The sequence below is a fragment of the Erythrolamprus reginae genome, chromosome 2, assembly GCF_031021105.1.
Source record: "Erythrolamprus reginae isolate rEryReg1 chromosome 2, rEryReg1.hap1, whole genome shotgun sequence".
NCBI classification, from domain to species: Eukaryota; Metazoa; Chordata; class Lepidosauria; order Squamata; family Dipsadidae; genus Erythrolamprus; species Erythrolamprus reginae.
In genome coordinates this window covers 198,185,111-198,197,704 of record NC_091951.1, presented here as the reverse complement: position 1 = coordinate 198,197,704, position 12,594 = coordinate 198,185,111, and the positions used below count along the sequence as shown (strand labels likewise).

General features: G+C 41.9%; 1 protein-coding gene across 1 annotated transcript; it reads right to left on the bottom strand.

The window, feature by feature from the left end:
• Positions 1-3,335: 3,335 nt before the first annotated feature.
• PGLS (6-phosphogluconolactonase) lies at positions 3,336-11,756 on the bottom strand. The gene is made up of 5 exons (XM_070741093.1): positions 11,361-11,756; positions 8,303-8,410; positions 7,327-7,428; positions 4,709-4,849; positions 3,336-3,881 (listed from the first exon to the last, which is right to left on the bottom strand). Exons 1-5 carry the CDS (start codon positions 11,661-11,663, stop codon positions 3,744-3,746), a joined length of 792 nt encoding a protein of 263 aa, XP_070597194.1. The 5' UTR covers positions 11,664-11,756; the 3' UTR covers positions 3,336-3,743.
• Between the last annotated feature and the right edge of the window lie 838 nt (positions 11,757-12,594).

Sequence of the window (12,594 nt, the reverse complement as noted above, 5' to 3'; positions counted from 1 at the left end):
CTTTGGGCATTGTGCTATAGGTTCGCCATCATGGCTATATGCCGTGAAATATGGTATTCCCCATTACTGTCTTATAAACTAGCAACTATTGGGATTTTAGATTCTAACCTACAAGTCTGAGAAAGATTGACCATGTATTTCTGTGGCCCTCCAAGATTTCTAGTATATGCAAGTTTTCCATCACAACCAAAAACATTTCATCAGCAATGAATAGCTGGACTGTGCTTTTTGTCTAAAAGCCTCACATGTATAAAAAGGAATTGAGCTGGATGGTACTTATTAATTTTCCATTACTCAACTGCTAATGAAATATATGTTCAGCCTCATAATATTCCCAGAAGCTGCCCACCATTTTAATTCATTCTTCCTAGTCTAGTTTAATTAATTCCTTTTGTTAGGAGTCCTTGAAAGCTGCTAAGCAGCTAATGAAAAACACTGATTTCCATGCTCTCTAAAGCCAGCCATTTCCACGCTTCTCAAGAACATTTCAGGAAGTACTGCAACTTGGACTTACAATGAACCAAATCTAGGGCAGCTTTTAATAGACCAGCCTTCCCTACGCAATCACCTACCAGAGATGCTAGATCTGAAATTTACTAGTTGAGTCAGGGAATTGTGGTATTTGATCTAACAAATTTAATGCTGCTGGTGTGAGTCTTAGTGGTCTTTCTTCGCTCCCTTTATCAGCTGCCTGCCCATGTTTTTTTTTTAAAACAAAATCATCCTGCCTGTATTATGTTTATAAATACAGTGTTCCCTCGATTTCCGCGGGTTCGAACTTCGCAAATAGCCTCTACCACGGTTTTTGAAAAAATATTAATTAAAAAATACTTCGCGTTTTTTTCCCTATACCACGGTTTTTCCCACCTGAAGACATCATATGTCATCGCCAAAGTAATAATTTTTGCAAATAAATAACAAAAAAATAATTATTGTTCATAAATAATTATGTTTATAAATATCAGGATCACTAAGTGTCTTATTCAATGGTGAGTACCAGTAATAATGGTGAGTAAATGGTTGTTAAGGGAATGGGAAATGGTAATTTAGGGGGTTTAAAGTGTTAAGGGATGGCTTGTGATACTGTCCATAGCCAAAAATGGTGTATTTACTTCCGCATCTCTACTTCATGGAAATTCGACTTTCGCGGGCGATCTCAGAACGTATCCCCCGCGGAAATCGAGGGAACACTGTAATTCAAGGTGATGAACATACCAAACACTCCTTTCTCCTCTTATTTCCCCCCTCAAAACAACCCTGTGAGGTGTGTTCTGAGAATTGATTGGCCCAAAGTCACCTAGCCAGCTTTAATGCCCAAGGCAGGAATGAAACTCACAGTCCCCTGTTTTCTAAGCTTTGTGCCTTAACTACTAGACAAGAATGGCTTTTAACATTTTCTGGAAAGATTTTGTGTTAGGGACAGCCTCTTAAATATTGGGCCAGCATATATGGGCTTTAAACACCAATCCTACACAGTCAACTAGATGGTAGCAAAAAAGAGGTAGAAAGTCGTAACTTTTTTCTGCCGTTAACTATTATCCAGATTTTTGAAGCCCAGAATAGGATAGCTAGATGGACATATCCAAAACGTAATAAGTACCTGAACTTAGCTTGAGGGAATTTTTATCTTTGCTTTAAACAGAACTTGGCTGAAGCACAATGGATATAAAGAAAACACTGGAAGTTTATGGAAGAATTAATTGGACTGATAGTGTTCAATGAAAAAAAACAGACAAGCTAACAGATATGCTGAAGTTATGAGATACAAGTCACTATGACACAGGACAGTTTCTTCCACATCTCATATTTTTAAAGTCAAAATTTGGAATGGAATATAACTGAAAATGCACAGGCAACCTACAGAAGCATCTGACAGGATTTCTGGAATGTTGACCCATCCTCCAGATATGTTAAAGTGCAATTGTCATGGTTCCTGATCATTGTTCAGATTCAGAAATGGAAGCTGTGTTCTAATCCCTAAGGAGTGCATAGGTGTGGTAAGATGCTAATATGCGAAGTATTAAATACAGTGATACCTTGTCTTACAAACTTAATTGGTTCCCGGGCTACGTTCTTAAGGTGAAAAGTTTGTAAGACGAAACAAGTTTCCCATAGGAATCAATGGAAAAGCGATTAATGTGTGCAAGCCCAAAATTCACCCCTTTTACCAGACAAAGTGCCCGTTTTTGCACTACTGGGATTCCCCTGAGGCTCCCCTCCATGGGAAACCCCACCTCCGGACTTCTGTGTTTTTGCAATGCTACAGGGGAATCCCAGCAGGGGAATCCCAGCATCGCAAAAACAAGCGCTTCACTGGCAACGGAAGTCCGGAGGTGGGGTTTCCCAGCGAAGGGAGCATCAGTGAAATCGCAGCATCGCAAAAACACCGAAGTCCTTGAAACCCCACCTCCGGACTTCTGCATTTTTGCGCTGCTGGGATTCCCCTACTGGGATTCCCCTGTAGCATTGCAAAAACACAGAAGTCTGGAGGTGGGGTTTCCTATGGAGGGGAGCCTCAGGGGAATCCCAGCAGCGCAAAAACGGATGCTTGGCTGGCAACAGAAGTCTGGAGGCGGGGCAACCCAGCGGCAGCGGAGGGTTTGTAAGGCAGTGTTCCCTCTAATTTTTTTTTGGGGGGGGGCGGAAAAGTATAGTGTCTGAGCGGCAGTCCCTTCGGGACTGGGCGGCACAGAAATAATAAATAAATAAATAAATAAATAAATAAATAAATAAACAAACAAACAAACAAACAAACAAACAAACATCCCACCCTGTTTTGCCTCAGAGAATTTCAAAATAAAATACTGTACTGTGTGTCTATAACAGTGAGCTCATAATAGGGCAACTCTATCAATATCAAAATGCCACTTAAATAGTTGAGCTAGTTTCAAACTAGATTTTGATTTTCTTTCTCTCTTCCTTACTCCCATTCTTTTTCTTTCTCTTTTCCTTCCTCTCTTTTTTCTATCTGTTTCTCTCTCTTCCTCTCTTCCTCTCTCTCTCCTTCCCTCTCACTCTTTCCCTCTCGGCTTCTGGGCAGGTTTGAAAAACTTGATGATGATTTTTAAGTGAGCGATTGCTCACTGCTCAGCTTAGAGGGAACTATGTTGTAAGGTGAAAATAGTTTGTAAGATGAGGCAAAAAAATCTTAAACCCGGATTTGTATCTCAAAAAGTTTGTACGACAAGGCGTTTGTAAGACGAGGTATCACTGTATCTACAGATTCAACATTAAAAAAATATATAATCTGCCATGGCAGATACATCCCAAAAAATACAGTAGGCCTCATCACTCCCATTACTTAATAATTAAGAAAAACCACAGAGAGGAACACATTGTGCCAGCATTGAGTGGCTTTAATTTACACCTTTAATTGTGCATCCATTTTACACCACATTAGACCATTCACATGATAAAGACTGTAACCAACTCTCTTGATACCTAGTAGCTGGACCCAAGCATTTCCCATGTCACACTTTGCCCTAGTTAAGCAATAATCATATTTGTTACACCGTGCTCCATAAACTTACACTTCTTAAAATGTAAAAAAATAAAATAAAATTGGGGAGGGAGGAGGAAGTAAAGAAAAAAAAGAAAAAGACAGTGTTAGTTTAGTGCTGCTCCTGAGCGCTACGACCAGACGTGGAGACCGTGACCTGGAATGTTAGAGGGTGGGGCTCTAACCACACCCCCGTACTTGGTGAACCACTCCCAACCCCGGAAGGCTGCAAGACAGGAAGCTCCTACAAGATGGAATGCTTCTCAAAGGGAATGGTCAACTCCTTTGCAGCTGGCTCATCCAGGAACCAGTAAAGCTTCCCAGTATGTGGCTGGACGAGGGCAGCCGGCAGTGGGTTTTCCTCGTTCCCTTCCAAAATACGCTGTGGCAAGAAAGAAAAAGGTCAGGCACCCGTGCTTTCAAAGTCTACAGTTCGCATATGGTATTCACAATGCTAACAGAGCTATTTTAAGTTGTGGGCTGCCCTGGCTCCCTTTGGAGTCAGACAATGTGTAAGAAAATACATACATACATAAAGGTTCTCCCACCCTCGTTCTTTGCTAACAGTCTATTTATTTATTATTTATTAGATTTGTATGCCATATGTCTCTCCGCAGACTCGGGGCGGCTCACAACAGTGATAAAAACCCAGATGAAGTCCCAGGTGAACTACCGTCAAGGGAAGAATCTGGCTCTTTCTTTGGAAAACAGAAAGAAAGGTGCAGCCATCATTAAAAAGCGAATGTGTGCACTGGACAAAGCCACAGTTCAATTGGAAGCCAACCAGTTTGGTTCCTCAGTGTATTAGCTCAGCATGACTAATTACTCTCCAGCTCAGCAAGCCAAGGAGGAATGGACAAAACCTTTGTTAAGAAACTTTACAAGAAAAAACAGGAGTGGCAATCCCTGGCCACAAGCTATATTTATAGCTTCTCTACAGCGGCCCCTAGAAATTTTGTACCATCAACATTTGGGGAATTCAATGGCATGCCATTGTTCTTAAGGAGGGGGGCGGGGGATGCCTGAGAAAATAAAGGAAGGATGAATGATTTCAGGTTTTTTTAATAAATCTTACTCCCTTATAAAAATATACACTTCCAAAAGGCTATTTTGCCCCACCCCCCTATGATGACCTCACTAACATATCACCTGCAGCACTCAAAAGTTGGAGGGAGGGGAGGAAAAACACAGCCCTTCCAAAGGAAATACCTTTATCACTGCAGCCTTGTTGTCCCCCGTGGCAACGAACACCACACTCCTTGCTGCGTTCAGCACAGGTAAAGTCAGTGTGATCCGCTCTGAGGGGGGCTTTGGGGAATCGCTAATGGCAGCCACAATTTTCTCCCGCTCCTGAACCAGGAAAGTAAATATGGACCATAGTGAAGGAAGACAAAGGCAAACTTTGGAAACAGCATGAGCCAGAGCTAGGTTTATACCATCTTTATCCATTTGGGGCTCTCCTGATATGTTGACACTATAACTCCCAGAATTCCCAGGCCAATGCATGAGGACAGCATTAGGTAATGACAGCTAGGCCCAAAGAATCAAAAGCAAACTGACTAGGAACTTGACAATTCACGTGTCTGGGCAAAAACAAAGCATAGTATTTAATTCTTAAGGTCTTTCACACAACAAATTATTGTGACTCAGATAATTTATCAAATGATCTTGACAAGGTTGACTCTATCCTTCCGAGGTCCCAGATTGTTGGGGGCAATGTGCTGACTCTGTAAACTGCTTAGAGAGGGATGTAAAGCAGTACATTAGTACACAAGATATTGCTTATTGCTATCTTGCAAGTGTGCACAGCTCAAAATTAAACAGTTCTTGGAATGTTTTGTTTTCAAATGGTCCTTGATATAGAACATTTCTGGGTTCCCCATGTCCACAAATCTTAAAGTTGGCAAACTTGGAGACTCCTGCTCTAAGAGGATTTCCCCATGGAATATAAGAATAGATTATCAAACACTAAACAAGATTTAAGGAATTAAAATTATTGTTTAACTAATTAATGCTTTAACTGTTTGGAGGTCAGTCTCAACTCTACTACTAGTTAACTACACTCATAATTTATTTATTATTTTTAATTTTTAATTATTATTTAGATTTGTATGCTGCCCCTCTCCGCAGACTTGGGGCGGCTCACAACAAGATACAGCAATTCATGACAAATCCAAATAAATTTAAAATATTTTAAAAGATTTAAAAAGAACCCCATTTACTAGCAAACACACACACAAACATACCATGCATAAATTGTACATGCCCGGGGGAGGTGTTTCAGTTCCCCCATGCCTGACGGCAAAGGTGGGTTTTAAGGAGTTTACGGAAGGCAGGGAGAGTAGGGGCAGTTCTAATCTCTGGGGGGAGTTGGTTCCAGAGAGTCAGGGCCACCACAGAGAAGGCTCTTCCCCTGGGGCCCGCCAACCGACATTGTTTAGTTGACGGGACCCGGAGAAGGCCCACTCTGTGGGACCTAATCGGTCGCTGGGATTCGTGCGGCAGAAGGCGGTCTCGGAGGTATTCTGGTCCAGTGCCATGAAGAAGAAGGCCGTCTCGTGCGGCAGAAGGCAGTCTCGGAGGTATTCTGGTCCAGTGCCATAATACTGGAAGTCACTTTAATTTTACTGTATTATCATATTATGAAACAAACATACATTTCCCTCCTTCTCAAAATCATACTATGACCTTCAATTTGCCCAGTCACCATTTTCTTCAAAGGTACTTACATCGAAGCTCCGGTGTTTACATTTTAATCTAATTTATGTATCATTTATAGGAGTGAAAATTAAGCAGTCCACCTCTAAATTGGTCAGTTCCAAATATTTCCATCTCAATAGAGTCTAAAGGGTTGCTTAAATCAGATGAAGAAAGGGACAGAAATTATAGGAAGAGACAACAAAAGAACAAAAGGAAACAATGGAAATTGATTTTTTTTTATTACTACCCACAAGAGAAGCCTATCCATGTCTATTTCACAAATCTCTATGGCTTCTCCAATGGTTGGATATTCTACTTGTCACTAGATTTGGTCACTTGTATCTTTGAACCATCTGTGAGAGAAGTGCAGGGAATCAATTGTGCTTATTTTCACAAGGTGTTACGTTTTGTCATTATGACTTTCTTGATGGTCCATTAGAATGCTAGAATGGTCAACATTTGAGGTTTGGAGGGCATGATGACTAGGATTTGAACATTAAGTTGTAAGACCTCCTCAAAATGGTCCTCATGGCAGGAGGTCTTCTCTATTCACCAAAGAACTGCTCTGAGCAATGTGGACAAAGGCAATACACTTGTGTAACAGAAAGCAAAATGAGGAAAATGCTCTATTCTGCCCTGATCATCTCTGGCTGTTCTCTGGTTTTTGGTTCCATTGTTCTCTGTTATGGGTTGGAAATTGAACTATGGATAGCAGAGGCAAAGTTGTCTCCTATATCTCTCCAGACAGATCAACCATACTGACAGATATCTTGATACCTCACAATAGCCACTGAAGATTAGCTCTGGCTCAAGACATCTTTAAAAAGCCAGACTCTCAAAATTAAGGATAGCTCTTGTTCTCAATGTTCATTTGTCCAATTAATTATTTCCTGCTGCAGCCCAAGGAAAATCTATTTCAATAGACTGTTACAGCATCACTTTTTAAAAGGATAATCTGTCACAAGTAAATTACAATAGACTTTAATCTGATTATTGTGAGCTTTCTCAAAATAGCCGGCAGGATTTTTGCTCTTTCAATCTGCAACAGCCTTGACTCCCTGACAGGCTCTTCAACCCAAGCAGCAGCAGACAAAAACATTCAATTACAGTTCTTCTCTTTGGCTCACCTGTAGTAGAGGATGATCTGGAAAAAGAGAGCAGGTATGTCCATCTGGTCCTACTCCTAAGATCAAAAGGTCAAATACAGGCATATCTTCACCCTGGAAAGCCTGTGTAACAGAAACACACTTGAAGGTTTAAGTATCATATTCACTTATCTACCTATTCAACTTTTATGCAGCCACTTGGTATATTGTTATTAGCTTTCAAAGAAAAATATATTGTGAATATAAACACGGAGATCACTATCTTTCCTTCCAAACACAATCTTAGAAAAATAAAAATGTCATTGTATTTAAAATGTACTAAAATATGAATCATTCAGCATTATTTTGTTAAAGAGTTTCCATGATCTAGTCATTATGAATTTTAATCCTTCAAGGCAACATGTTTTTCCACAATCTGTCTTCACATTGTAATTGTCCTGAACTTGATCTGAGATTTCAAGCATTTGGAGGAATTATCCTTATTTGCACTTGTTAATTTATCCCAAGTAGTCTGATTGAAAAAGACAGGGCTTACCTTATTCTAACACAGCATCATATGGAAGATGCTATAAGGATTACAGTTTCTGGAACTCAGAGCTAAAGCACTAAACACAGCATAGTTGAATTGTTGTAATAACTTTGTTCAGCATATTTTCATTTTAATCTACCGGTATATTGATCAACTTGCCGCTAACTTTTCAGTTGACCCAAGACCTTTGAAAGGACATCAGCTATAAATTTACAATGAGTGGGTCTGAGCTCAAAACTGTGCCATGAATGTATATTCAAAATTAGTGGCTCATCAACTTTTTGTCAAATATCGGGGGAACTTTTATGAGTCCTGAATGTCAAAACAGCAGATCAAACCAAGGGGAGCTGTTGAAAATAGGGAATTCTTGAGAATAAAATCCAACTTTGCCTTTAAGTTTCTAGTACTCTGCAAGAAAATCTGACTCTCTCTAGCAAATAAAAATACACCAACTCCCAATGCCAATACCTTTTTCAGCTTTTCAGCATAATCTGTCGCTGCCTCTTCTACTGGTAGCGAAGGATTGATAACAACTATTTGGTCATCAGGTATAGCAATTTTAGAAAGGAGGTATGTCTGAAACAAAATACAAATCACTATTACAGAGTGACAAAAGTTAACAGGATTCATAGAAAGGGGAGGCTGCTGTCTATGACGGTCTTGGTATATTCGGGTTTCTTCCCATGTAGGATTTGGAAATTTCTGGCGACGTTTCGATGAGGTCTCACTCATCATCTTCAGGCTGGTGTTTCTGTCCTTCTTCTCAGGCAAACAGTGCGAGACCTGAGCTGCATTCCTTCTATAAATACTGGTGGCTGGGTGTGGTTTGATGGCTCAGCAATTGCCTGCTGTGTAGAAACTTCCTGGTGAGTCAGTGGGGTAACAATTGGAGTCAGTGGGGTAACAATTGGGGTCGTTGATGTAGCTGAGGTATGCTGATTAGTTAATGGTTGTAGATTAGGCGTGATATCCTGAGTAGTTGGAACTTGCAGGCTGCTTGATTGCTTTACAATGTGTGTTCTGAGTCTGGTTTCTATGGCTGGGATATGTTTGAGGGCTGGTTTCCAGATGTCTGGTAAGCGAGAGGTATCATCCCTCTTGTTCATATTTTGGGGATGTTTTTCTATCTCGATTGCTTCCATGATTATTCTTTTGCTGTATTGTTCTGTTTTGGAAATATATATGTCACGTTTTTGCTGAATTTGAAAATTAAGGGAGACTCGGATAGATCTATTCCGGCCTTATTTTGGCGGTTTCTTCCCATGTAGGATTTGGAAATTTCTGGCGACATTTCGACGAGGTCCCACTCGTCATCTTCAGGCTGCTGTTTCTGTCCTTGTTCTAGAACAAGGACAGAAACACCAGTCCTAGAACAAGGATAGAAACACCAGCCTGAAGATGACGAATGGGACCTCGGTGAAACGTCGCCAGAAATTTCCAAATCCTACACGGGAAGAAACCCGAATATACCAAGACCGTCATACCTGTACCCGTGAAAATCTACGAAAACAAATATATATACCGTATATATATATATATATATTTATATGTTTTAAAACTTCAATAGAAATTTTTTAAAAAAGAAATGGGATGAAATAGGATGAAACAGATAGGAGATTCATCTCCATCCACTGCTGAGAGCATTCTGTTTCCTCTGGGTAGAATAAAAGCAGGATCAGATTTATGCAATTATCACCTGACATGCACTTCTTCCTATTTCAGTTCCTATTTTCACTATAAGTAGAAGCTCTGTGAAACTTGAGTTTGATATTTTATTGCTATTTCCTCCCGCTTGCAGGTGCCATTGTTCTAACTCATGTAATAAAAATAAGAAAATAAACACCCCAGGGTGAAATTCAAAATGTTTCCCTACCTGTTCTTGTGGGCATGGCTTGGGGAGTGTGACAAGGGAAGGATACTGCAAAATCTCAATTCCCTCCCCTCTCTGGGGGCCAGCCAGAGAAAGTATTTGCCAGTTCTTCAAACTACTCAAAATTTCCACTACCGGTTCTCCAGAACCTGTCAGAACTGTGAATTTCATCCCTGAAACGCCCCACAAATGAACCTTCCCCCATTATTGTATCTCCATGCTAGCATACATTTCCCTGTGCTAGTGTGATCTTCCATGCACCAATTAAAGATGTAAGATTCCTAACAAGAAAAAAAAAAACAATGGGTAGCTTTGCCATGGTCATCTACAGATAGTCCTTGACTTATAACAATCCATTTAGTGACTTTTTAAAATTACAAAGACACTAAAAAAAACCTGCCTTATGACAATTTTTCACACTAATGACTGTTACAGCACCCCAATGGTCACAAGATTAAAATTCAGATGTTTGGCAACTGATTCATATTTATGACAGTTGCAGTCTCTGGGATGATGCGATCTCCTTGTGCGATCTTGTGGACAAGCAAAGTCAATGGGGGAGCCAGATTCACATAGCAACCATTTTACTCACTTAACAATTGTAAGTGATTCACTTAATAACTGTGGCCAGAAAGATTGTAAAATGGCGCCATGTTCACTTAACAAATGTATTAAGGCTGTAAAGTACTACCTGCTGTACTCCTAAACAGAGCTCTGGGAATCATCATCTACACCTGGAAGTATTGGATTTATGGAAGAAAAAAGCAAATCTTCCAGAATCTGGGAGTGTCTCCTTCAGAACATTATTTAATCCAACTGTTGGATTACTAAAGAACAGAAATGACTTTCTGCTTTTCCACAAAAGCAGACAGAAGATAAACTAAGCACACCATCTTCCCCTTGATCAATATGTTTGACAGCTAATTGAATCCCCAATCTGACAAAAAATCTCGAGGCTATTTAGACTGGAGTCTGACATGAGCATCTATATGCTAAATTTTCTATAGTTTAAACATGTTCCTGCTCTACAAATTGCCTACCTATGAGCATATACTAAAAAAAAAGGAGAAGTCCCTGAGGGAAGTCAACCCACCCTAAAAAGAATTAAGCAACCAGCTGCAGACACTCAATGCAAGCCAGATTGCATCCAGCACCATGCATGGCTTGAGTTGGGCGGCTTTTGTATCGACCCCAAACTCATAGGCATTAATCTGTTCCATCTTTTTACAAATGAAAAGCAACAATTCTATTTAAAGATGGTTGCTGGGGAGGAGGGGGGGCGTCTCAGATAGGATGTTTGAACAAAGGAGATTTCGGTCCGGGCTCCGCAAGGCGGTTGCAGCACACACACAAAAATAGTTCTTATTTATGCATGAAGAAGCAGCCCGGACAGGTATCTCTTTGGTTAAATCGCAATCCGCGGGGACTGCAAGCGTGGGGAGGGGGGTTGAAAGCTCAAAGCCGAAAGCAGCCCATCCCTGCAGTCTTCAGGTTTACCGACCCATCATCACCCGAGAGAGTTCACGCCCAGCCTTCCTGCCGGGAAGGAGAGCCGCGGCCAAGGAAACACGCCTCCCAGCCCCCGCCCAGCCCCACCCCGGGGGATCAGCCCCAGCACCCCGCAACCCGCCTTGGGGTACCCTTTTCGAGAGACACCTTGTAGGCACCGAAGTTGCTCTCGGGGTCATTCAGCGGGACCCGCCGCTCGTCCACGAAAGCCAGGAGCCATCGGGCAGGGCAGGCAGCGACGGCGGGCAGCTCCTGAGCCAAGATCCGCACTAGGCTTCCACCTGACAGGCCCAGGGAGAAGCGCCCACCCGGTCCGGATTGAGCTTCCCGCTGCGCTACCAGCTGGGCCAGCGCCGAGCCCAGCTCTTGCGGCGAAGGGAAGACCGAGATTTGGGGAGCCGGAGACGCCGCAGCGGCCGGTCCGCGCCGTGGCACCGATGAGCCGGGCATGGCGAGCGAGGGGAGGCGGCAGCTGAAAGGGGGAACGAAAAAACCCGGCAGCGAAGCCGAGAGGGACCCATGGTGAGAAGGCGAGGAAGGCCGGGCGGAAGCGGCCGCGGTCGTCGATTGGCACGCGGGCGGAAACGCTCTCCGGAGGAGGAGTTAAAGGGCAAAAAAAGAAAAAAAGCGACGGAAACATATGCCAGAAACCACCGGAAGCCGGTGAAGCCGGCATTCCCCTCCCCAATATTTATGGGCAGGTGGAATTCTGACCTACTGCAGAGAACGCGAAGATAGAATTTACTCCGGACCGAAATATTCCCGTATGGCTGCATTGCGAAATGAAATAATGGACTAAAGTTGGGGCTATATTGGAATTCCTTTAACTTTTCTTCATTAGAGGCCTAATGTGGGGCGGGAAATCAAGGATGAAAGACGGTAAGAAAGGGGGGTTTATTTATTAAGGTTTAGTATAAGACGACTCTCTCTTAGCTTTTCTGACAGCTTTTTAAGACTGAATAGGGTTGAGCGATGGCCCCAAAGTAGGCCTGAACCTAGGTGAGTCCTTCTTTCCTGGCCAACATCTTAACCACTCATCAGAGTGAATGTCCTGGATTTGCTAGGAGGGTTTTCTTATTTTCATTTGGTAACTTTCAGATCTTTGCTTAAATAGGTCTAATAGAAACCCCAGCATTTCCCAGGTATTGCCACATTGGGCACCAGTTACTCAAAACCAAAAATTTAGCAGGGTTGTGCTGTGAAGGAGCAGCTGATTGGGTTTTTTTTTGAGGTTGTCTTGTGGATAGATAGCTTTTAACTCAGACACTGACTGGAGTATTTATTATAGCCCTTTCATCACTAGAAATAATTTATCATGACAAACATCAGGCTATGATTTTGAAGGCTCTAGTAGAACTTTCTATGTCTTTGATATTTATAT